At 52.8% G+C, this 25222-nt stretch overlaps 2 protein-coding genes across 3 annotated transcripts; both read right to left on the bottom strand.

Annotated features, from left to right (window-relative positions):
* Positions 1–5583: 5583 nt before the first annotated feature.
* CALML4 (calmodulin like 4) lies at positions 5584–14021 on the bottom strand. Its single transcript, XM_085588391.1, has 7 exons — positions 14009–14021; positions 11373–11870; positions 11272–11312; positions 11143–11173; positions 7173–7313; positions 6474–6662; positions 5584–5921 (listed from the first exon to the last, which is right to left on the bottom strand). Exons 1-7 carry the CDS (start codon positions 14019–14021, stop codon positions 5824–5826), a joined length of 1011 nt encoding a protein of 336 aa, XP_085444517.1. The 3' UTR covers positions 5584–5823.
* CLN6 (CLN6 transmembrane ER protein) lies at positions 13982–24780 on the bottom strand. 2 transcript variants are annotated; one of them, XM_077785957.2, is made up of 7 exons: positions 24626–24780; positions 22364–22478; positions 21796–21894; positions 19367–19555; positions 17614–17669; positions 16206–16328; positions 13982–14313 (listed from the first exon to the last, which is right to left on the bottom strand). In XM_077785957.2, the coding sequence occupies exons 1-7, from the start codon at positions 24694–24696 to the stop codon at positions 14040–14042; spliced, it is 927 nt and encodes a 308-aa protein (XP_077642083.1). In that variant the 5' UTR covers positions 24697–24780; the 3' UTR covers positions 13982–14039. The 2 variants fall into 2 exon arrangements, with proteins under 2 accessions (XP_077642083.1, XP_085445169.1); XM_085589043.1 differs by lacking the exon at positions 13982–14313 and adding an exon at positions 14364–15647.
* Between the last annotated feature and the right edge of the window lie 442 nt (positions 24781–25222).

The raw sequence follows: 25222 nt of genomic DNA on the forward strand, positions 1-25222 counted from the left end.
AGGCTCCCCAGGGAACGCTGACATCCCCAGGGCTGCAGAGCTGCAGGAATTTTGGGAGAGCTCCCAGGGATGCACACGGAGGGACTTGGAGATGTTCTGAGCGAGGACTTGGGTGCTCCCAGCTCAGAATATTCCACATTTCTGGGATCCAGTAACTCCTGAGGGCCTGACCCCATCAAATCCCAGCTGAGGAATGACCTGTGGGACAAAGTGTTCCATTTTTGTGGGGTGAAACCCCAAATCAACATCAAATCCCAGCTGAGGAATGATTTATGGGATAAAATATTTCATTTTTGTGGGGTGGAGCCCCAAATCCCAGCTGAGGGGTGACCTGTGGGACAAAGTGTTCCATTTTTGTGGGGTGAAATCCCAAATCCAGCTGAGGAGTGACTTGTAGGACAAAGTGTTCCATTTTTGTGGGGTGAAACCCCAAATCAACATCAAACCCCAGCTGAGGAATAACTTCTTGAGGAATTCATTGAGAAATTAATTTGATTTGGACAAAGTGTTCCATTTTTATGGGGTGAAACCCCAAATCAACATCAAATCCCAGCTGAGGAGTGACTTATGGGATAAAATATTTCATTTTTGTGGGTTGAAGCCCCAAATCAATATCAAACCCCAGCTGAAGAATAACTTCTTGAGGAATTCATTGAGAAATGAATTTGATTTGGACAAGATGCTCCATTTTTGTGGGGTGGAGCCCCAAATCCCAGCTGAGGAGTGACTTGTGCCACAAAGTTCCATTTTTGTGGGGTGAAACCCCAAATCCCAGCTGAGGAATGAATTATGGGATAAAATACTTCATTTTTGTGGGGTGGAGCCCCAAATCCCAGCTGAGGAGTGACTTGTTGAGGAATTCATTGAGAAATGAATTAGATTTGGACAAAGTGTTCCATTTTTATGGGGTGAAACCCCAAATCAACATCAAACCCCAGCTGAGGAGTGACTTATGGGATAAAATATTTCATTTTTATGGAGTGGAGCCCCAAACCAGCCCCTGCAGTGCAGCTGCTGCATTGCTGCCTGGCAGTGCAGCTGCATTGCTGCTGTGCCCAGCACCCCTGCATGGCCAGAGCTGCCCCGTGGGCGTTCCCTGCTCCCCAAAAAACCCCCAGGAAAACCCAAATTTGTGCCTCCCCACCCAGCTCCTTTAGGGGTAGCAGCTTCCAAAATTCAGAATGATTTCGGATTTTTTTCCATATTTAATTCCTAGTTTCTTTTCTCATTGTTTTTAAGTTATGCATGACATAGGAAATTTTTTTTTTTTTTTGGTTATTTGGGCTCATCCTTTCTTTTTAAGGAGTGGAATGTGTAAATAGCTGGAATGCAGATTTTTTTCAGGAGATTCTTTAAAGTCAGAGAAAGGGGGAGGGAAGGAAGTGATTCTCTTGTGTCCCAAAGTCCATGTCAGAGAGAGTAAATATTTCCTCTGGTGTGAAAAATATTTTTATAACTGGTTGAAAGTGCAGGTATTGAGTTTATCAGGAAAAAAGAGAGTTAAGGAATACTAAAATTAGCAGAAACTTGTCTGAATTCTTTTCATGTCCAAAAAAACTGTTGATTGCAAATAGTTGCTTCAAGCATTGACAAGGGCCACCTTTTGCCTATGAAGTCGTCTCAAAAAAAAAAATAAATCTTGCATTGATTTAAAAAAAAGTTAAAAAAAAAAAAAAACAGGAAAAAATTAAAAAAAAAAAATCAAGAAAAAAAAATCTTTAATCCAAGTAGCATTAGATATTGCTGTCTGATCAGTCGTATGGTTATTTGAAAGGTTCACATGATGTGGCATCAAAAATTGTTTTTAGTGTTTTTACAGCATCCCTCTGCCACTAAATAGTTGACTTGAATTTTGGAAAAAAGGAAACTGTTGGTGTTTATATGTATATGTGTGTGTATATATGTATTTATAGATCCGTGTGTGTGAGTTCCAGGTGAGTTCAATAGTTTTTTCCCATGCATGTGTATTTCATACATATCTGGCTGATATATTCTATTTCACCATACACCGATTTTATAATTTATTAAATGTCAGTTAAAAAAAAAAAAAGAGGAAAAAAAAAAAAAAGAAATAAAAGGATAGAAAATGGGAAAGACTTATTTTTGAAACGGTCTGATTTGGATGTGATTCAGCCTCTGCTAGCAATGTCTCTTCCCCAGTTTAGGAGGAGATTTTTCATGGATTTTTCTGGAATTGGGGCTGTGAGTGCCCTGGTTTGCCTGGAGCCTGCGTGTCCCAGCTCCCGGAACATCCAGCAGGAATTTGGGATTGCTCAGGGCTCCTTTTCCCACCTTTCCATGGAGGCTGGGAAGAGCAGTGGGATCGAAACCCCGTTAATCCCGTGGGAAATGGGATGTGGGGGTGTTGGTATCCTGGGATTTGGAACTTTGGGAGTGGCAGCTCAGCTTGGTGTTCCCATTCCCTGTGATCCCACTGGAGAAAGGCTCCTGTAAATCCCGTGGGAAATGGGATGTGGGGGTGTTGGTATCCTGGGATTTGGAACTTTGGGAATGGCAGCTCAGCTTGGTGTTCCCATTCCCTGTGATCCCAGTGGGGGGAGAGGTTCCTGTAAATCCCATGGGAAATGGGGTGTGGTGGGATTTGGTATCCTGGGGTTTGGAATTTGGGGAATGGCAGCTCAGCTTGGTGTTCACATTTCCTTCTGATCCCAGTGGGAGAAAGGTTCCTGTAAATCCCGTGGGAAATGGGATGTGGTGGTGTTGGTATCCTGGAATTTGGAACTTTGGGAATGGCAGCCGGGACAGGAGCATTCCCCGTTCCCTGTGATCCCAGCGGGAGGAAGGCTCCCTGTAAATCCCGTGGGAAATGGGATGTGGTGGGATTTGGTATCCTGGGGTTTGGAACTTTGGGAACAGCATTCCCCATTCCCTGTGATCCCAGCGGGAGGAAGGCTCCGGGCTCCGGGCTGGCACTGCCAACCTGTGCCGTGCCAGGAGGGGCAGGGGCCCTGCAGCCCGGCCCGATCCACGGCCCGGCAGCATTCCTGATCCATGGCCCGGCAGCATTCCTGATCCATGGCCCGGCAGCATTCCTGATCCATGGCCCGGCAGCATTCCCGATCCACGGCCCGGCAGCATTCCCGATCCATGGCCTGCCAGCATTCCCGATCCATGGCCCGGCAGCATTCCCGATCCACGGCCCGGCAGCATTCCCGATCCACGGCCCGGCAGCATTCCCGATCCACGCCCTGCCAGCATTCCCGATCCACGCCCTGCCAGCATTCCCGATCCATGCCCTGCCAGCATTCCCGATCCATGCCCTGCCAGCATTCCCGATCCATGCCCTGCCAGCATTCCCGATCCACGCCCTGCCAGCATTCCCGATCCATGCCCTGCCAGCATTCCCGATCCACGCCCTGCCAGCATTCCCGACCCACGCCCTGCCAGCATTCCTGATCCATGCCCTGCCAGCATTCCCGATCCGTGGCCTGCCAGCATTCCCGATCCACGCCCTGCCAGCATTCCCGACCCACGCCCTGCCAGCATTCCTGATCCATGCCCTGCCAGCATTCCCGATCCGTGGCCTGCCAGCATTCCCGATCCACGCCCTGCCAGCATTCCTGATCCATGCCCTGCCAGCATTCCTGATCCCTGCCCTGCCAGCATTCCCGATCCATGGCCTGCCAACATTCCCGATCCACGCCCTGCCAGCATTCCTGATCCATGCCCTGCCAGCATTCCTGATCCCTGCCCTGCCAGCATTCCCGATCCATGGCCCGGCAGCATTCCCGATCCATGGCCCAAATTCCCAAACTCCCAAATTCCCAAACTCCCAAAGGCGCAAACCCCCAAAGTCCCAAACTCCCAAATCACTCCCAAACTCCCAAATTCCCAAATTTCCAAATTCCCAAATAACTCCCAAATTCCCAAATAACTCCCAAACTCCCAAATGCCCAAACTCCCAAATCACTCCCAAACTCCCAAGTTCCCAAATAACTCCCAAATGCCCAAAGTCCCAAATTCCTGAACTCCCAAATTCCCAAACTCCCAAATAATTCCCGAACTCCCAAATTCCCGAACTCCGCCTCGGTGGCTCTCCAGCTCTCCAGCGAGATCCCTGGAATTGCAGGTGGGATTGTGCCCGCGGGGTGCTCACACCTGGGGGCGCAGGTGTGTGTGCACAGGTGTGTGTGCACAGGTGTGTGTGCACAGGTGTGTGTGCACAGATGTGTGTGCACAGATGTGTGTGACATGCACAGGTGTGTGTGCACAGGTGTGTGTGCACAGATGTGTGTGACATGCACAGGTGTGTGTGCACAGGTGTGTGTGCACAGGTGTGTGTGCACAGGTGTGTGTGCACAGATGTGTGTGCACAGGTGTGTGTGCACAGATGTGTGTGACATGCACAGGTGTGTGTGACACGCTCAGGTGTGTGTGCACAGGTGTGTGTGACACGCACAGGTGTGTGTGACACACACAGGTGTGTGTGCACAGGTGTGTGACACGCACAGGTGAATGTGACACACACAGGTGTGTGCACAGGTGTGTGTGACATGCTCAGGTGTGTGTGCAAGGTGTGTGTGACATGCCACTCCCTTCAACTCCTAATTAGCTTTCCATGGAACCAAGTTCATTTTCCATGGATCACAGTTCATTTTCCATGGATCACAGTTCATTTTCCATGGAACCAAGTTCATTTTCCATGGAACCAAGTTCATTTTCCATGGATCACAGTTCATTTTCCATGGAACCAAGCTCATTTCCCATGGAACAAAGCTGATTTTCCATGGAACAAAACTGATTTTCCATGGAAGAAGCTGATTTTCCATGGAAGAAGCTGCTCAGAGAGCCTGGAGCGTGGGGATCCCAGCCTGAGCTCGCTGGGATGGGGATTTTTGGGAGAACAGAGGGATCCAAGCTTGGATCAGAGCTTGGATCAGAGCTTGGATCGGGATGTTTTCCTTCCCTGCAGGACGGAAATCCCGGGATCTGCTTCCATGCCTTGGGAACACTCCAGCAATGCCATTTAATTTTCCGTATTTTCCCCCACTTTTGATATTCCATGAGGAAAATCCCCATTTTACCCTCACAGGGATGCGTGGGAGGTTGGGATTTGTTGGGATTTGCTCAGATTTTGGGGTTTTTCCTGCTGTGGAAAAGGGAATTTTCCTGGTGTGGAAAATTTGGGATTAGGGAAGATTTTTCCTGGTGTGGAAAAGGGGAATTTTCCTGGTGTGGAAAAGGTGAATTTCCCTGGGGGAATTTTTTCCTGGTGTGGAAAAGGGAATTTTCCTGGGAGTTTTTCCTGGTGTGGAAAAGATGAATTTTCCAGGGGAGTTTTTCTTGGTATGGAAAAGGGAATTTTCCTGCTGTGGAAAATTTGGGAGTAGGGGAGGTTTTTCCTGGTGTAGAAAAGGTGAATTTTCCTGGGGAGTTTTCTCCTGGTGTGGAAAAGGGGAATTTTCCTGGCCCCGTTTTTCCCGTTTTTCCCGTTTTTCCCTTATGCAGACACCAAACCCTGCTGGGCTGTGCTGGTTTCTCCAGGACCAGGAGACCTCGACCACGAGCTCCTTGTGCCACGACCTTCAAACGTTCTTCAAATCATCTTCTCAAAGCTCGGCACGCGTTACCACACTCAGTTTATTTCAACAATTATTGCTATCATAAAATAGCTATAATAATAATAATAATATTATTTCTTGATTTTTCCAGGAATCAGGGGGGAACCTATGGAAGGGTCAGCAGTAAATGAAGGCAAAATCGGGTTTTGGAAGGCAGTTGATGGTTCCTGAGTGTGACTAGGAAGTGGAAAATGGAAATAAAAGCGCTGCAGGTGCTGCTCCGAGCGAATCCACCCAGGGTTCAGTAATCCACCGAGGGAAGGCAAACGAGGCGCACAAATTCCTCATATTTGATGGTTCCATTGGGCCCAACCTGGGCCTCCCTCAGCAGGTCATCCACTGGAAAACGGGAAAATCCCGTTGGGATGGGACCTTTGGGGTTTGGGGGTGTTCGGGAGGAAAGCAGCGCTGCGGGGTTGGGGTTGGGGGCTTTGTTGGGAATCTCCTCTGGGATCAGGTGGGAGTTTCAGGGTGGCCTCAGTCAGCACCTGGATTTTAATTCCGTGGAAAAATCTCTGGAGCGTGGATGTCCATCTCTGTGAGTTCATCACAGCTTTAGTCCAGATGGGCTTTTGGGTTTATTGTGCCCCTCGGAGCCAAATTTCTGACAAACTGGAGGAATTTGGGGTTTTTTGGGCTGTTTTTTACTTTGGTGTCTCCTGCTGGCTCAGGACCTTCCTCACCCCAGAGGCGGCGGCGGAAAGAGAGGAGGGAGGGAAGGAAAGGAAAGGAAAGGAAAGGAAAGGAAAGGAAAGGAAAGGAAAGGAAAGGAAAGGAAAGGAAAGGAAAGGAAAGGAAAGGAAAGGAAAGGAAAGGAAAGGAAAGGAAAGGAAAGGAAAGGAAAGGAAAGGAAAGGGAAAAGGAAAAGTCCCAGGGGGAATTGCAGGGTACCTTCCTCCTCGGAGAGCTTCTCGCCCAGGCGGGTGAGCTTGGCGCGGAGCTCGGGCACGGAGATCACTCCTCTCTTCTGCCTGTCCAGCATGGCCAGGGCCCTCAGGATCTCCTCCTCGGGCTCCTCCTGCTTCATCTGCCTGTACATGATGTTCAGGAAGGTGGAGAAGTCCAGCTCTGCGTTCTTGTCTGCAAAGGAAGGGCAGGTCCTGTGGGAACGGCTCTGGTTGGGGGCTGGATCCCAAAAAACCCCTCCTCGTCCTCCCCCACTTCCCTTTCCTGGGGTTTCCTTTCCCTTTCCTGGTGTTTCCTTTCCCTTTCCTGGGGTTTTCTTTCCCTGTCCCTGATCTGGATCAGACCATGGCACTAATGGGGTTTTTCTCCTCAAATCCCATTTGTAACTCTGTTAAATTTGTTCTCTGAACCCGGATCCTGAATTTTCAATCCCCCCACACCCCGATCTCACAATTCCTCGGTTTCTGTGCTTTGTTTTTCCCACAGACCCTCAGCTGAACATCCTTCTGGCCCGGACAGCCTCCCACCCTCCAAATCCATATTCAACCTTTGCCTCCTGCTTTTTTTTTAGGGATTTTAACAGCGCTGGTTTAATCCTCGGGCTGTATTTCACACACCACAACAGCTCCTGCTGGCTGGGGTGCAGGAAAAGGGAATTTCCCGGGATGAATCCTTGTGCCTCACCGATCCTGTGCAGCTGCAGGTGCCTCTGCACCTCCCCGGGCGTGGGGCTGACGCCGAGGCAGCGCATCACGGCCAGCAGCTCCGAGCCTCGGATCTTCCCTTTCTGCTTCGTGTCGTACAGGGAAAAGCATTCCTTGAACTCTAGGGAGGAGCAGAGCTCGGTCAGGCCATTCCTTGAGCTCCTTATGAAGGAGCAGAGCTCGGTCAGGCCATTCCTTGAGCTCTGAGAAGGAGCAGAGCTCGGTCAGGCCATTCCTTGAGCTCTGAGGAGGAGCAGAGCTCGGTCAGGCCATTCCTTGAGCTCTGAGGAGGAGCAGAGCTCGGTCAGGCCATTCCTTGAGCTCCTTATGAAGGAGCAGAGCTCGGTCAGGCCATTCCTTGAACTCTGAGGAGGAGCAGAGCTCGGTCAGGCCATTCCTTGAGCTCTAGGGAGGAGCAGAGCTCGGTCAGGCCATTCCTTGAGCTCTGAGAAGGAGCAGAGCTCGGTCAGGCCATTCCTTGAGCTCTGAGGAGGAGCAGAGCTCGGTCAGGCCATTCCTTGAGCTCTGAGGAGGAGCAGAGCTCGGTCAGGCCATTCCTTGAGCTCTAGGGAGGAGCAGAGCTCGGTCAGGCCATTCCTTGAGCTCTGAGGAGGAGCAGAGCTCGGTCAGGCCATTCCTTGAGCTCTGAGGAGGAGCAGAGCTCGGTCAGGCCATTCCTTGAGCTCCTTATGAAGGAGCAGAGCTCGGTCAGGCCATTCCTTGAGCTCTCAGAAGGAGCAGAGCTCGGTCAGGCCATTCCTTGAGCTCTGAGGAGGAGCAGAGCTCGGTCAGGCCATTCCTTGAACTCTAGGGAGGAGCAGAGCTCGGTCAGGCCATTCCTTGAACTCTGAGGAGGAGCAGAGCTCGGTCAGGCCATTCCTTGAACTCTAGGGAGGAGCAGAGCTCGGTCAGGCCATTCCTTGAGCTCCTTATGAAGGAGCAGAGCTCGGTCAGGCCATTCCTTGAGCTCCTTATGAAGGAGCAGAGCTCGGTCAGGCCATTCCTTGAACTCCTTATGAAGGAGCAGAGCTCGGTCAGGCCATTCCTTGAACTCTAGGGAGGAGCAGAGCTCGGTCAGGCCATTCCTTGAACTCCTTATGAAGGAGCAGAGCTCGGTCAGGCCATTCCTTGAACTCTAGGGAGGAGCAGAGCTCGGTCAGGCCATTCCTTGAGCTCTGAGGAGGAGCAGAGCTCGGTCAGGCCATTCCTTGAGCTCTAGGGAGGAGCAGAGCTCGGTCAGGCCATTCCTTGAGCTCCTTATGAAGGAGCAGAGCTCGGTCAGGCCATTCCTTGAGCTCTGAGGAGGAGCAGAGCTCGGTCAGGCCATTCCTTGAACTCTAACGAAGGAGCAGAGCTCGGTCAGGCCATTCCTTGAACTCTAGGGAGGAGCAGAGCTCGGTCAGGCCATTCCTTGAACTCTGAGGAGGAGCAGAGCTCGGTCAGGCCATTCCTTGAGCTCTGAGGAGGAGCAGAGCTCGGTCAGGCCATTCCTTGAGCTCCTTATGAAGGAGCAGAGCTCGGTCAGGCCATTCCTTGAACTCTCAGAAGGAGCAGAGCTCGGTCAGGCCATTCCTTGAGCTCCTTATGAAGGAGCAGAGCTCGGTCAGGCCATTCCTTGAACTCCTTATGAAGGAGCAGAGCTCGGTCAGGCCATTCCTTGAACTCCTTATGAAGGAGCAGAGCTCGGTCAGGCCATTCCTTGAGCTCTGAGGAGGAGCAGAGCTCGGTCAGGCTCCCGTTCCCGTTCCCGTTCCCGGTCCTGTTCCCGCTCCCGGTGTCGCCTTTCCCGGATCCGCTCTCGGTGTCGCCTTTCCCGAGGTTGACTGGCACGGGGGGAGGGGACCAGCCGCAATTAAGGTGATTAAAAGTAATTAAAGCCCCGAGCGGCGCTAATTGGGGCGCTCCAGGCTGAGGGAGGGGGGGGAAAGGGCTGGGAAAGCGGCGGAATTTGGTTAAAAGTGATTTTTGTGGCTTGGAGGGGGTGGGAGAGGGATGGAGGGGGATGAGGGAGGAGGAAAAGGGGAGGGAAAAACGGGAGAGGGAAAAAAGGGAGAGGAGAGGAGAGGAGAGGAGAGGAGAGGAGAGGAGAGGAGAGGAGAGGAGAGGAGAGGAGAGGAGAGGAGAGGAGAGGAGAGGAGAGGAGAGGAGAGGAGAGGAGAGGAGAGGAGAGGAGAGGAGAGGAGAGGAGAGGAGAGGAGAGGAGAGGAGAGGAGAGGAGAGGAGAGGAGAGGAGAGGAGAGGAGAGGAGAGGAGGATGATGGATGAAGGTGGTGGAAGATTTTGGAGGCGGAGGCTGCCGAGTTCTCCCCCATCTCCTGCTGCAGGGGACAGGGGGAGCCCCGAGGATGCTCCGGGGCTGTCCCGGGCTGTCCCCAGCATCTCCCGGGGCTGTCCCGGGGCTGTCCCGGGCTGTCCCCAGCATCTCCCGGGGCTGTCCCGGGCTGTCCCGGGCTGTCCCCAGCATCTCCCGGGGCTGTCCCGGGCTGTCCCGGGCTGTCCCCAGCATCTCCCGGGGCTGTCCCGGGTACATCCCGGGCCAGTCCGTGCCCGTGGGCACCGTGACCTCCCCTGGCCCGGCCGCCGCCTCCTCCGCTCGCCAATCCCCGGCAGAGCTGTTCAGACTGGCACTAATACCCCCATTAATGCTCTCATTAATAATGCCCTCATTAATGCTCTCATTAATAATGCCCTCATTAATGCTCTCATTAATAATACTCTCATTAATATTCCTGTTCAAACCCTTAGTTCAGCTTCCTTCGGCCAGCCCCGGGCGCCGCTCCCCTTTCCCAGGGTTGTTTTCCCTGGAATTCCCGGGGCAGTTTGTTGTTTCCCTGGAATTCCCCGGGGCAGTTTGTTGTTTTCCCTGGAATTCCCGGGGTAGTTTGTTGTTTTCCCTGGAATTCCCGGGGTAGTTTGTTGTTTCCCTGGAATTCCCGGGGCTGCTGCTGCTTTTCCCTGGAATTCCGCTGCTCCGGTGGGATTGGAGCGCTGCTCCCTCTGCTGCTTTTGCGCTGCGATATTTTCCTGCCCTGGGCAGAATTCCCTGTTTTCCCAAGCAGGACCTGGGCAGAATTCCCTGTTTTTACCCAAGCAGGACCTGGGCAGAATTCCCTGTTTTTATCCCACACAGGACCTGGGCAGAATTCCCTGTTTTTTCCCAAGCAGGACCTGGGCAGAATTCCCTGAGTTTTTTTTTTCCCAAACAGGACCTGGGAGATTTCCCTGTTTTCCCAAGCAGGACCTGGAGATATTTCCCTGTTTCCCAGGCAGGACCTGGGCAGAATTCCCTGTTTTTACCCAGGCAGGACCTGGGCAGAATTCCCTGTTTTTTCCCAAGCAGGACCTGGGCAGAATTCCCTGGTTTTTTTGGGATTTTTTTTTTGTTTTTTTCCCAGGCAGGACCTGGGCAGAATTCCCAGAATTTTTTTTCCCAGGCAGCGCATCCCGGGAAAGCCGGGAGCAGGAAGGATTGGGGGACAGCGAGCGCAGCTGAGCCGCTCCGGGGCAGAAACGCGGCATTTCTCTATCTACCTAAATCGAGACAATTCTAAATACATGAACATACGTCTAAATATAAATATAGCTATAAATAAAATCTAAAGACATAAATCTAAATAAATAGAAATATACATAAATATATAAATATAAATATACGCTAAATAGATAACTCTAAATTTAAATATAAATAAAAATGTATAAAATAGAAATAAAATAGAAATATAAATGAAATAAATACAAATGATATATAAATATAAATATAAATATAAATATAAATAAAATATAAATAAATATATATAAATATATAAATATAAATATAAATATATAAAAATAGAAATAAATATATATATATAAAAATAAAAATAAAAATATATATAAAAATAAAAAAAAAAAAAAAATAAAAGTAAATAATCTCGCTAATGAACGCCCGAAGCGGACCAAACCCCACCTACCATTAATTTGATCCTGGGACAGAAACTTCGCCTGGAGCAGGAAGGGAGAGGAAAAAATAAATGGATTTAAAGAATCCCGAGCGGGTTCCCGGGAGATCCCGGGGCGCAGAGCCCGCAGCGCTCACTCACCATGGCCGGGGCAGTCCCGGCGTTTTGGGGCCAATCGAGCGGATTTTGGGGCAGTCGCGGAGGTTTTGGGGCAGTCGCGGCGTTTTGGGGCCAATCGAGCAGATTTTGGGGCCAATCGAGCGGGTTTCGGGGCAGTCGCGGAGGTTTCGGGGCAGTCGCGGAGGTTTTGGGGCCAATCGAGCGGGTTTCGGGGCAGTCGCGGAGGTTTTGGGGCAGTCCCGGAGGTTTTGGGGCCAATCGAGCAGGTTTCGGGGCAGTCGCGGAGGTTTTGGGGCCAATCGCGGAGGTTTCGGGGCAGTCGCGGAGGTTTTGGGGCCAATCGAGCGGATTTTGGGGCCAATCGCGGAGGTTTTGGGTCAGTCGCGGAGGTTTCGGGGCAGTCGCGGAGGTTTTGGGGCCAATCGCGCGGATTTTGGGGCCAATCGCGGAGGTTTCGGGGCAGTCGCGGAGGTTTCGGGGCAGTCGCGGAGGTTTTGGGGCCAATCGAGCAGGTTTTGGGGCAGTCCCGGAGTTTTGGGGCAGTCGCGGAGGTTTCGGGGCAGTCGCGGAGGTTCCGGGGCGGCTCCGCGGTTCCCGGGCAGAGTCCGCGGCGGGCGGAGCTCGGGCGGAGTTTCCCGTGCGGGAATCGCGATCGGCGGGACGGGAACGGGCGGAACCGACAGAGCCACGGCCGGAGAGTCCAGCACGGGAATGGGAATGGGAATGGGAAATAATGGAAATATGGAAATATGGAAATATGGAAAATGGAAATGGAAAATGGAAAAGGGAAAAGGGAAAAGGGAAAATGGAAAATGGAAATGGAAAATGGAAAAAGGAAAGTGGAAATATGGAAATGGAAAATGGAAAATGGAAATGGAAAATGGAAAATGGAAATGGAAAATGGAAAATGGGAAATGGGAAATGGAAATATGGAAAATGGGAAATGGGAAATGGAAAATGGGAAATGGAAAATGAAAAATGGAAAAATGGAAAAATGGAAAAATGGAAAAATGAAAAGAGTCAAAAATGGAAAAATGAAAAAATGAAAAAATGGAAAATGGAAAAAGGAAAATGGAAAGTGGAAAAATGGAAAATGGAAAAATGAAAAAATGGAAAAATGGAAAATGGAAAATGGAAAAATGGAAAAAGTCAAAAATGGAAAAATGAAAAAATGAAAAAATGGAAAAATGAAAAAGTGAAAAAATGAAAAACGTCAAAAATGGAAAAATGGAAAAATGAAAAAATGGAAAAATGGAAAAGTGAAAAAATGAAAAAAGACAAAAATGAAAAAATTAAAAAAGTCAAAAATGGAAAAATGAAAAAAGTCAAAAATAGAAAAATGAAAAAGTGAAAAAATGAAAAAAGACAAAAATGAAAAAATGAAAAAAGTCAAAAATGGAAAAATGAAAAAAGTCAAAAATGAAAAAGTGAAAAAAGACAAAAATGAAAAAATGAAAAAAGTCAAAAGTCGAAAAATTCAAAAATTAAAAAAGTTGAAAGACCAAAAATTAAAAAATGAAAAAGGTCAAAAATTCAAAAGAGAAAAAAGTCAAAAATTCAAAAATGAAAAAGTAAAAGTCAAAAAATTCAGAAATGAAAAAGGTCAAAATTCCAAAATTAAAAAAGTCAAGTCAAAAAATTCAGAAATTAAAAAATTCAAAATTCCAAAAATTCCAAAATGACAGAAGTTGATAATCCAAAAATTTCAAAATGACAAAAATCAAAAGTCCAAAAATTAAAAAATGAAAAAAGTCAGAAGTCCAAAAATTAAAAAATTAAAAAAGCCAAAAGTCCAAAAATTCCAATATGAAAAAAGGCCAAAAGTCCAAAATTTCCAAAATTAAAAAAGTCAAAAGTCAAAAAATTCCAAAATGAAAATAATATTTTTTTTCTTTTGGAATGTTTGTAATTTTTTTAGTCAAAAATACAAAAATTGCAAAATCAAGAAAATCCCAAAATTCCAAAAATCCCAAAAAAACCAAAATCCAAAGAGGTTCTGGTGCAGAGACCCCAGGAATTCCCTCCATCCCAAATGGTGCCGTTTTTTGGGAATTCCTCAGAATTCCCACCCCACCAGCGACACCTGAACCAGTTGGTTCCCAACCCCCAGAATTCCCCCTTCCCCCTGAATTTTGGGTCCGTTTTTCAGGAATTCTGTGGAATTCTTGTGTCTGAGTGAGAGCAGAAGGCGCTGCTGCACAGATCCCTGGAATTCCCCTTTCCCCCCTGAATTTTGGGTCCGTTTCTCAGGAATTCCTCAGAATTCCCACCCCACCAGCAAGACCTGAACCAGTTGGTTCCCCAACCCCCGGAATTCCCCTTTCCCCCCAAATTTTGGTGCCGTTTTTTGGGAATTCCTCAGAATTCCCACCCCACCAGCGAGACCTGAACCAGTTGGTTCCCCAAGCCCCGGAATTCCCCCATCCTGATGGATTTTGGTGCTGTTTTTTGGGAATTCTGTGGAATTCCCACCCCACCAGCGACACCTGAACCAGTTGGTTCCCCAACCCCCGGAATTCCCCCATCCTGATGGATTTTGGTGCCATTTTTTGGGAATTCCTCAGAATTCCCACCCCACCAGCGAGACCTGAACCAGTTGGTTCCCCAACCCCCCGGAATTCCCCCTTCCCCCCAAATTTTGGGTCCGTTTCCCCCCATCCCTTCCCTCAGCACCGAGCGCCAACCACCCGACTCCCATTAACCCCTCCGTGACCAAACCACCAGCACCACCACCATTCCAAGGCGATTTATTCCCAACTGGGGATCTCCATCCCCCCAAGCTCCTCTGCTCAGGGCGCCGCGCGGGCGAGGCGCAGCGTGTAGAAGGCCCAGGGCTCGGGGACGTAGATGGGCCCCGGGTACCTCCTGCGCAGGACGCCGTCGTGCCACAGGCAGCCCACCCAGGCGCCCACGAGGAGGAGGCCGAGGAGGAAGGAGAGCAGCAGGAAGCGCCCGTTGCTGTCGGGCAGCAGCCCCCGGCGCCGCCGCCGCAGCGCCAGCGCCAGCATGGCCAGCACCGTCAGCAGGAAGAGGATGAAGAGCTGGCCCTCGGTCACCAGGTACCTGCGGGGAGAGCGCCCCGAGAGATCCCGGGCTCGTGGGATCTGTGGGAGCCTGGGATCCCAGGGAGAGGGATCCCGGGGTCGTGGGATCTGTGGGAGCCTGGGATCCCAGGGAGAGGGATCCCAGGTTTATGGGATCGGCCGGGAGCCTGGGATCCCAGGGAGAGCGATCCCGGGGTCGTGGGATCTGTGGGAGCCTGGGATCCCAGGGAGAGCGATCCCGGGTTTATGGGATCAGCCGTGAGCCTGGGATCCCAGGGAGCGCGATCCCAGGGTTGTGGGATCGGCCGGGAGCCTGGGATCCCAGGGAGAGGGATCCCGGGGTCATGGGATTGGCCGGGAGCCTGGGATCCCAGGGAGAACATTCCTGGGTTTATGGGATTATGGGATCAGCCGTGAGCCTGGGATCCCAGGGAGAACATTCCTGGGTTCATGGGATCTGTGTGAGCCTGGGATCCCAGGGAGAGCGATCCCGGGGTCGTGGGATCCCAGGGAGAGAGATCCCAGGGTCATGGGATCGGCCGGGAGCCTGGGATCCCAGGGAGATAATTCCTGGGTTCATGGGATTGGCCGGGGTCCTGGGATCCCAGAGAGAGCGATCCCGGGTTTATGGGATCAGCCGGGGTCCTGGGATCCCAGGGAGAGAGATCCCGGGTTCATGGGATCGGCCAGGAGCCTGGGATCCCAGGGAGAACATTCCTGGGTTCATGGGATCTGTGTGAGCCCGGGATCCCAGGGAGAGCAATCCCGGGTTTATGGGATTATGGGATCTGTGTGAGCCTGGGATTGCACGGAGAGGGATCCTGGGTTTTCATGGGATCGGCCGTGAGCCTGGGATTCCAGGGAGAGAGATCCCGAGTTTATGGGATCAGCCGTGAGCCTGGGATCCCAGGGAGAACATTTCTGGGTTTATGGGATTATGGGATCTGTGTGAGCCTGGGATCCCAGGGAGAACATTCCCAGTTGTTCTGGGATCACAGGGAGAGCATTCCCAGGTGTTCTGGGATCAGTTTTGATCCTGGGATCCCAGGGAGGACATTCCCAGCTTTTTTGGGATCATGCTGATCCTGGGATCCCAGGGAGAGCATTCCCAGCCCCACAGAGCAACAGCTGCCCGGGGGAATGGAGCAGCTCTCCCTGGTGAATTCCTGGGGAATTCCTGGAGTATTACTGGGGTATTCCCAGGGTATTCATGGAGTATTCCTGGGGAATTCCTGGAGTATTCTTGGAGTATTCCTGGGGTATTCCCAGAGTATTCCTGGAGTATTCCTGGGATATTCCCGGAGGATTCCTGGAGTATTCCTGGGATATTCCCGGAGGATTCCCGGAGTATTCCTGGGGAATTCCCGGAGGATTCCTGGTGTATTCCCAGGATATTCCCGGAGGATTCTCGGAGTATTCCCAGGGAATTCCCAGGGTATTCCTGGAGCATTCCTGAGGTATTCCCGGAGGATTCTCAGAGTATTCCCAGGGTATTCCCGGGGTATTCCTGGGTATTCCCAGGGTATTCCCGGGGTATTCCCGGGTATTCCCGGGGCATTCCTGGGGTATTCCCGGGTATTCCCGGGGCATTCCCGGGGTATTCCCGGGGCATTCCCGGGGTATTCCCGGCATTCCCGGGGTATTCCTGGGGTATTCCCAGGATATTCCTGGAGCATTCCCGGGGTATTCCCAGGGCATTCCCGGGGTATTCCTGGGGTATTCCCAGGATATTCCTGGAGCATTCCCGGGGTATTCCCGGGGTATTCCCGGCATTCCCGGAGCATTCCCGGAGCATTCCCGGAGCATTCCCAGGGTATTCCCGGCATTCCCGGGGCATTCCCGGGGCATTCCCGGCATTCCCGGGGCATTCCCGGCATTCCCGGGGCATTCCCGGCCCATCCCGGCACTCACCAGTAGTAGAGGCTGCTGGGCCCCAGCAGGAGCCGGGCGGCCGCGGGCATCCGGCCCCGCCGCGCCGCCGGCTCGAAGCAGCCGGAGAAGTAAATGAAGAGGATCAGGAAAAACGGGATGTACCTGGGAAAAACACCAGGAATTCCAGCAATTCCCAGCGCTGGGATCAGCCTGGAAGTGACTGAACTGCCCCAAAGCCACCCCACACCCTGAGCTGCTCCCGGGCTGGGGAGGGGATGGAGCAGCTGCGGATCCCTGCTCTGGAATTCCCTAATCCGGGATTCCCTAATCCGGGATTCCCTAATCAGGGATTCCTGCTCTGGAATTCCCTAATCCAGGATTCCCTAATCAGGGATTCCCTAATCAGGGATTCCCTAATCAGGAATTCCCTAATCAGGAATTCCTGCTCTGGGATTCCCTAATCCGGGATTCCCTAATCAGGGATTCCTGCTCTGGAATTCCCTAATCAGGGATTCCCTAATCAGGGATTCCCTAATCCGGGATTCCCTAATCAGGGATTCCCTAATCAGGGATTCCCTAATCAGGGATCCCTAATCCGGGATTCCTGCTCTGGAATTCCCTAATCAGGGATTCCCTAATCAGGGATTCCCTAATCAGGGATTCCCTAATCAGGGATTCCTGCTCTGGAATTCCTGCTGTGGAATTCCTGCTCTGGAATTCCCTAATCAGGGATTCCTGCTGTGGGATTCCTGCTCTGGAATTCCCAAATCAGGGATTCCTGCTCTGGAATTCCTGCTGTGGGATTCCTGCTCTGGGATTCCCGCTGTGGGATTCCTGCTGTGGAATTCCCACTGTGGAATTCCCACTGTGGAATTCCCGCTGTGGGATCCCTGCTCTGGAAAAGCCCATCCCAGTTTGGGGGAGAGACCTCTTGGCACAATGGGGCGTGGAACTGGAAGTGGATTTTTAGTTGGGATATTTGGGGTGTTTGGGGTTTTTTGGGTATTTGTTTGGGGTGTTTGGGATGTTTGATTGAGGTGTTTGGGGTATTTGGGATATTTGGGTGTTTATTTGGGATATTTGGGTGTTTATTTGGGATATTTGGGGTGTTTGGGATATTTGGGTGTTTATTTGGGATATTTGGGTGTTTATTTGGGATATTTGGGTGTTTGTTAATGGTATTTGGGGATATTTGGGGTGTCTGGGGCACACCTGGGGCTGCTGGAGGAGGAACCAGAGGAACCTTCTGCCCAGCCCTGGAAGGACAAACTGCTCCTGCGTTCCAATCCCAAAATATCCCTGAGCAGGGGGGATTTTCCAGGATCACCCTAATCTGGATCCTAATCCAAATCCAGCCCCGGCCAGCGGAGCCAGCCGGGGTTTATCCACCCTGAGCTCTCCCTCCCCCCTCAGGCATCCCAAAATCTCTGCTGGAATCATCACTCACCACATGGAGTGCCCCAGATATTCGTCGTAGTAGTAGAGCAGCTCGAAGGAATCGATCTGGGATGGGAATGGGAATGGGAATGGGAATGGGAATGGGAATGGGAATGGGAACGGGAATGGGAATGGGAAAGGGAATGGGAATGGGAATGGGAATGGGAATGGGAACGGGAACGGGAACGGGAATGGGAGGAGAATCCCAGTGAGCAGCCACAGTCACCATCGGGAAATTTGGATTGCAGGAACGCCCGGGCCCAGCTCAGTCCCTTCCCAGGTCATTTATAAATTCAGATTTTAGAAATGCTTGAACCCAGCTCAGCCCCTTCCCAAGATCATTTATAAATTCAGATTTTAGAAATGCTTGAACCCAGCTCAGCCCCTTCCCAGGTCATTCAGAAATTCAGATTTTAGAAATGCTTGAACCCAGCTCAGCCCCTTCCCAGGTCATTTATAAATTCAGATTTTAGAAATGCTTGAACCCAGCTCAGCCCCTTCCCAGCTCATTCAGAAATTCAGATTTTAGAAATGCTTGAACCCAGCTCAGCCCCTTCCCAAGGTCATTTATAAATTCAGATTTCAGAAATGCTTGAACCCAGCTCAGCCCCTTCCCAGGTCATTTATAAATTCAGATTTCAGAAATGCTCAGCCCAGCTAATTTATAAATTCAGATTTTAGAAATGTCCAGCCCAGCTCATTTATAAATTCAGATTTTAGAAATGTCCAGCCCAGCTCAGCCCCTTACTAAGGTCATTTATAAATTCAGATTTTAGAAATGCTTGAACCCAGCTCAGCCTCACCAGGGTCTCGGGTTTGAGGTTCCTTCACCATTTACAAATTCCAATTTCACAAACCCTCACCAGGGTCTCGGGTTTGAGGTTCCTTCACCATTTATAAATTCAGATTTCACAAACCCTCACCAAGGTCTTGGGTTTGAGGTTCCTTCACCATTTATAAATTCAGATTTCACAAACCCTCACCAGGGTCTCGGGTTTGGGGTTCCTTCACCATTTACAAATTCAGATTTCACAAACCCTCACCAGGGTCTCGGGTTTGAGGTTCCTTTATAATTTATAAATTCAGATTTCACAAACCCTCACCAGGATCTCAGGTTTGAGGTTCCTTCACCATTTACAAATTGAGATTTCACAAACCCTCACCAGGGTGTCGGGTTTGAGGTTCCTTTATAATTTATAAATTCCAATTTCGCAAACCCTCACCAGGGTCTCGGGTTTGGGGTTCCTTCACCATTTACAAATTCCAATTTCACAAACCCTCACCAGGGTCTCGGGTTTGGGGTTCCTTCACCATTTACAAATTCAGATTTCACAAACCCTCACCAGGGTCTCGGGTTTGAGGTTCCTTTATAATTTATAAATTGAGATTTCACAAACCCTCACCAGGATCTCAGGTTTGAGGTTCCTTCACCATTTACAAATTGAGATTTCACAAACCCTCACCAGGGTCTCGGGTTTGAGGTTCCTTCACCATTTACAAATTCCAATTTCACAAACCCTCACCAGGGTCTCGGGTTTGGGGTTCCTTCACCATTTACAAATTCCAATTTCACAAACCCTCACCAGGGTCTCAGGTTTGAGGTTCCTTCACCATTTACAAATTCCAATTTCACAAACCCTCACCAGGGTCTCAGGTTTGAGGTTCCTTCACCATTTACAAATTGAGATTTCACAAACCCTCACCAGGGTCTCAGGTTTGAGGTTCCTTTATAATTTATAAATTCCAATTTCACAAACCCTCACCAGGGTCTCGGGTTTGAGGTTCCTGATGATGGGGTTCTCCCTCACGGACAGGTGGTGCTGGTACCCGCTGAAGATCAGCCGGTGGTTCACCGAGTCTCCCACCAGGTGGATGCTGGCGCCCATCACGAAGGTGATGATGCTGAGGTAGACCACGGACCTGGGCAGGGTCTTGGGGGACCTCTCGATGAGCTGCAGGCACGGGGAGAGGAGGAGGAGGAGCAGCAGGGATGTGGCAGCTCCTGCCCGTGCTTGTTTTGGGATTTTTATTTTTTTTTTTTTTTTGCCAGAGCGTTCAGAAATTCATCACCATAAATCCCAAAATATCCTGAGTTGGAATCTGGATTAAAAAAATCATCACGTCCATCTCCTCCTGTGAGGATTTTGTGGTTTTAGCACCAGGAGCTGACACTGAGGCTGTGATTGCTTCCTGCAGGTCCTCCTGAACATTTTGGGGTGCTGTTCCCTATTTTCCCCATGGAATCAGACTCAGCTCCCCAGAGAGCTTCAGGATCCTCCAGGTGAACATTTTGGGGTCCTGTTCCCTATTTTTCCCATGGATCAGGACTCAGCTCCACAGAGAGCTTCAGGACATTTCAGGATCCTCCACATGAACATTTTGGGGTTCTGCTCCCTTTTTTCCCCATGGAACAGGACTCAGCTCCAGAAAGAGCTTCAGGATCCCCCAGGTGAATGTTTTGGGGTTCTGTTCCCTTTTTTCCCCACTGCAATGGGACTCAGCTCTGAAGAGAACTTCAGGATCCTCCACATGAACTTTTTGGGGTCCTGCTCCCTTTTTTCCCCCATGGAACAGGACTCAACTCTGAAGAGAGCTTCAGGACACTTCAGGATCCCCCAAGTGAAGATTTTGGGGTCCTGTTCCTTTTTTTTCCCCACGGATCAGGACTCAGCTCCACAGAGAGCTTCAGGATCCTCCAGGTGAACATTTTGGGGTCCTGTTCCCTATTTTCCCCACGGATCAGGACTCAGCTCCACAGAGAGCTTCAGGATCCTCCAGGTGAACATTTTGGGGTCCTGTTCCTTTTTATTTTCCCCATGGATCAGGACTCAGCTCCAGAAAGAGCTTCAGGATCCCCCAGGTGAACATTTTGGGGTGCTGCTCCCTATTTTCCCCACAGTTGGACCCCGCAGCCAGGAGGAGCCGAGTGCCACAAACCCCTCGGGGTGATTTTTGGGCACCTCTTTCAGTGCTGGGCTCTCTCCCTGCCCCATGCCAAGCACCTGGGGCTGGCTCCGGGCCTGGGCCAAGCCTTGGGACAGCAGCAGGAATTTTGGGATGCAGCTCCACACTCAGCCTGCAAAGCAGGGAGAGCTCCCGGGGCAGATCCCAGCTCCAGGAGTTTTCCAGCTTTGGCTGGCTCAGCTTCTGGGATCTGCCAGGGCACCCTCCTCTCCCTGAATCAGCTTTGCAGCCCTCCCTGAGCAGGGGAAAAAAAAAAAGCTCCTTATTTGTGTTTCATTTTGAACTTATTTGGGTTTAATTTGGAGGCTTAACTTTCCCTTCCCCCGGAGCTGCCCACGGATGTCACGGGAGGACAAGGAGAGGGGACAGGGCTGGGACACGTCCCTGGGCCAGGGAAATGCAGCCTGGATTTTCCTGAGGCTCAGCCCTGCAGAAATCACCTGGGAAAGGTCAGCTCCCACATCCTGGGCATTCCCTTCTCGCCCCCAGCCTTGAAATCCTCCCGGAATATCCAGAGGGAATCGTTTCCACCTCAGGCCACAACTGAACTGCCAGCTAACGAAGGTTAAAATAGATTTATAATTGCTTTCTCCTCAAGTGTTTAATGGGAGAAGATTCCTAATGGTCTGACACCTCATGAGTGGTTTATGGGATGCAGAGGTTGGCAGCTGGAGCCGGATAAATCCCAGCTCCAGCCACAATTCCAGTGTCAAAGGGCAAGTGTCACGAAGCTCTGAACAATTTAGAAAATCCACTCAAATTCCAGCTGCCTTTTAAGCCCAGGGTGGGTGTTGTCCTAAAAATATCATTTGGGAAAAGGGCTCTGACTCCTCCCGGAGCCAGAATTCCAGGGGGAAGTGATTTGCTTTGGATATGCAGGAAATTGAGGTGCTCTTTAAAAGGTGGAATCACAAATCCTTCCTGGAGTGGGGAACTCTGGCTGGAAGGAATTTGGGAACAACCAAGATCCTAAAAACCTCTGAGCCTTTGCAAAACCTGGAATGGAAAAGCCCTGAACATTTCCAGCTTTAAATTCAGCTCTGACTCCTCCTGGAGCCGGAATTCCAGGGGGATTTGCTCTGGACATGCAGGAAATTGAGGCGCTCTTTAAAAGGTGCCATCAGAAATCCTCCTTGCTGACAGGGATTTGGGAATAACCAACACCCTCAAAACCTCTGAAATGTCACAAAATTGGGAATGGGAACCCCCTGGACATTCCCAGGTTTACCTTCAGGAGCAGGAAGGGGGTGATGACGTTGTAAGCCATGTGGAAATAATCCCCAGCGCTGGGTTTGTTGAGAGGAAACCATTCCAGGGGGAAGATGATCTGAGGAGAGAGGGCAGAGCAGCACGTCAGCGGCCACGGGAGAGGGAAAATGTTGGGATTGCTCGGGAATGCTCAGCTGGGCTTCAGGGGGTTGGGAAGGGACCAAGCTGGGCAGCTCATCGTGGAGCAAACTTCCCGAAAATCACCCTCTGGAAGTTTTCACTCCCAGCCCAAGCTGTGGGGGTCAAGGAAGGCATTTGGGATTCCTGGATCTTCCTGAACCCTCTGCCAGCTTCCAGCTGGGAAAAAAATTCCATTGAAATGGAATGGAAGCAGCAGCCCCAAGCTCTGGGATGCAGGCAAGGAACGGGGAAGAGCAGGAGGAGCCTCCCAGGTGTGAAAACAAAGGTGTGGGAGAGAGAAGGGGAACAGTTTTCCCAGAGCCTGGAGCGGGCTTGGCCCCCGTGCCAGCTCCTCCAGGACACCCCCTGGTGCAGGGGACAGCCCCCGGCCCTGTCCCCTCGCTCACCATGGCGATGGGGCGCCCGAAATCCAGCACCCAGTTCTGCAGGGTGAAGGAGAACCACAGGTCCAGGTGGAACGGGGACGTCTTGGAGGTGTCCTCGGCCTTGCCCACCCCGTGCCTGGAGGGGACAGAGGGACACGGAGCCCTGGAGCAGCTCTGGGAGGAGGCAGAGCCCTCACCCCACGCCAAAGCTGCTCTCGCCCGGCTCTGGGAAGCCAAAGCTGAGGAGCAGCAGGGACAGGAGAGCACCAAGCTGTCACCAGCCCTGCGGGGAGGCTCCTCTGGTCTCTTAGCAAGGTGAAAAGTGCTGAATTCAGCGCAATTATTTTTAATTTTTGCACGACGGAGCAAAATCCCAGCTCCCAGGAGTTGGGCCGAGGGCTAAAAGCTGGAGTCCCAGCAGCGGGATGCTCGGGATGCAGCAGCGTCACCTGCAGCTCCTGCTCCCGGCTCCCTCTGCCTCCTGCCAGGATCCAAGCCCGGCGGAGCCTTTCCATGGAATGCCCCGCAGCACCTCTGGATCTTCACCTCCCTGCAGGAGAAGCGGCTCGGTGCCTCTCCTGGTGCCAAAAGCAGAACGGGATCAGCCGCAGCAGCCCGGGGCTGCCCAAGGCCCACGGAGTGACCCTGCCCAGGATCTTTAAGGTCTTTTCCACCCCAAACCACTCTGGGATGGTTCAACGCACCCCGAGAGCCGGAGGCTGAGGATGGGGTACCCTGGGTGAGCCGGGAATGCTGCGGCTCCCTGGAAGAGTCTGCCAAACCCTGGATCGGCTGGGATAACCCAGGTACGCCGGGATGACCCGGACACAGCCCAGTGGGGAACCTTGGGGGACCCCGACCCTGGAAATGCCCCAGACCCTGACCTGGGGATGGTCTGGACCCCAACCCTGGGGATGGTCTGGACCCTGACCTGGGGATGGTCTGGATCCCAACCCTGGGGATGGTCTGGACCCTGACCTGGGGATGGTCTGGACCCTGACCTGGGGATGGTCTGGATCCCAACCCTGGGGATGTCCCAGATACAACCCTGGGGTGTTCTGGACCCCAAACCTGGGGATATCCCGGATCCTGACCCTGGGGATGTCCCAGATACAACCCTGGGGTGTTCTGATCCCCAACCCTGGGGATGGTCTGGATCCCAACCCTGGGGATGGTCTGGATCCTGACCTGGGGATGGTCTGGACCCAACCCTGGGGATGGTCTGGACCCTGACCTGGGGATGTCCTGGATCCTGACCTGGGGATATCCTGGATCCCAACCCTGGGGATGTCCCAGATACAACCCTGGGGTGTTCTGATCCCCAACCCTGGGGATGGTCTGGACCCTGACCTGGGGATGGTCTGGACCCTGACCTGGGGATGGTCTGGACCCTGACCTGGGGATGTTCTGGATCCCAACACTGGGGATGTCCCAGACCCAACCCTGGGGTGTTCTGGACCCCAATGCTGGGGATGTCCTGGATCCCAACCCTGGGGATATTCTGGACCCTGACCTGGGGATATCCCGGATCCAAACGCTGGGGATGTCACAGATCCCAACCCTGGGGATGTTCTGGACCCTGACCTGGGGATGTCCTGGATCCCAACCCTGGGATGTTCTGGATCCCGACCCCGGGGCTGTCCTGGATCCCAAGCCTGGGGATGTTTTGGACCTGACCCTAGGGATATCCCGGATCCTGACCATGGGGATGTCCCAGACCCGACCCTGGGGTGTCTGGACTCCAACCCTAGGGATGTTTTGGACCCAAACCTGGGGTTATCCCGGATCCTGACCCTGGGGATGTTCTGGACCCTGACCTGGGGATATCCCGGATCCCAACCCTGGGGACGTTTTGGACCCCAACCCTGGGGATGTTCTGGACTCCAACCCTGGGGATGTTTTGGATCCCGACCCTGGGGATGTTCTGGACCCCAAACCTGGGGATATCCCGGACCCCAAACCTGGGGATATCCCGGACCCCAAACCTGGGGATATCCCGGATCCTGACCCTGGGGTGTTCTGGACCCCGACCCTGGGGATATCCCAGATCCTGACCCCGGGGATGTCCCGGATCCCAACCCTGGGATGTCCCGGATCCCGACCCCGGCCCGTCCCGGACCCGACCCCGGCCCGTCCCGCACTCGCAGCATCCGGGGCGGTCCCGGGAAGGGGCCGGGCCGTCCCGGGGGGCGCAGGCCAGGCTGTGCCGGGGGGTTGGATGGGCTGAGGCTCCCCAGAGATCCCGGGATGGATTTCCCCGTTCCCGAGCCCCGCCGCGCTCACCTGCCCGGGGGGAGCGGCCCGGCGGGCGGGGCCGGGCCCGGGAGCGGCCGGCGCCGCGCCGAGCCCTGCATCGCCCGGCGCGGGGCCCGGGGCCGCTCGGGGCCGCTCGGGGCCGCTCGGGGCCGCTCGGGGCCGCTCGGGGCCGCTCGGGGCCGCTCGGGGGCCGCTCGGGACCGCTCGGGGCCGCTCGGGACCGCTCGGGGCCGCTCGGGGGGGGCTCGGGGCCGCTCGGGGCCGCTCGGGGGGGGCTCGGGGCCGCTCGGGGCCGCTCGGGGCCGCTCGGGGCCGCTCGGGACCGCTCCGGGGCCGCTCGGGGCCGCTCGGGGCCGCTCGGGGGGACTCGGGGGGGCTCGGGGCCGCTCCGGAGCCGCTCGGGGGGGGCTCGGGGCCGCTCGGGGCCGCTCGGGGCCGCTCGGGGCCGCTCGGGGGGACTCGGGGCCGCTCGGGGCCGCTCGGGGCCGCTCGGGGGGGGCTCGGGGCCGCTCGGGGCCGCTCGGGGCCGCTCGGGGCCGCTCGGGGCCGCTGCCGCTCCTGCGCCGGTGCCGATCCCGGGGCCGCTCCCGGCCCGGCCCGCGGAGCAGCGGCGGCTGCGCGGGG

This window comes from Lonchura striata, chromosome 10 (genome assembly GCF_050655825.1).
Source record: "Lonchura striata isolate lonStrDom1 chromosome 10, ASM5065582v1, whole genome shotgun sequence".
Taxonomy (NCBI): Eukaryota; Metazoa; Chordata; class Aves; order Passeriformes; family Estrildidae; genus Lonchura; species Lonchura striata.

Excerpts from the sequence above, each read along its gene's own strand:
- CLN6 (XM_077785957.2), bottom strand. The coding sequence starts at position 24,696 with ATGCAGGGCTCGGCGCGGCGCCGGCCGCTCCCGGGCCCGGCCCCGCCC. Across the intron at positions 22,479-24,625 it reads GGGCCGCTCCCCCCGGGCAG|GCACGGGGTGGGCAAGGCCG; the intron begins GTGAGCGCGGCG and ends TGTCCCCTCCAG. Across the intron at positions 21,895-22,363 it reads TCGGGCGCCCCATCGCCATG|ATCATCTTCCCCCTGGAATG; the intron begins GTGAGCGAGGGG and ends CTCTCTCCTCAG.
- CALML4 (XM_085588391.1), bottom strand. Across the intron at positions 11,313-11,372 it reads GCTCGATTGGCCCCAAAATC|CGCTCGATTGGCCCCAAAAC; the intron begins TGCTCGATTGGC and ends TGCCCCAAAATC. Across the intron at positions 5,922-6,473 it reads GAAGCTCTCCGAGGAGGAAG|TGGATGACCTGCTGAGGGAG; the intron begins GTACCCTGCAAT and ends CCCGTTTTCCAG.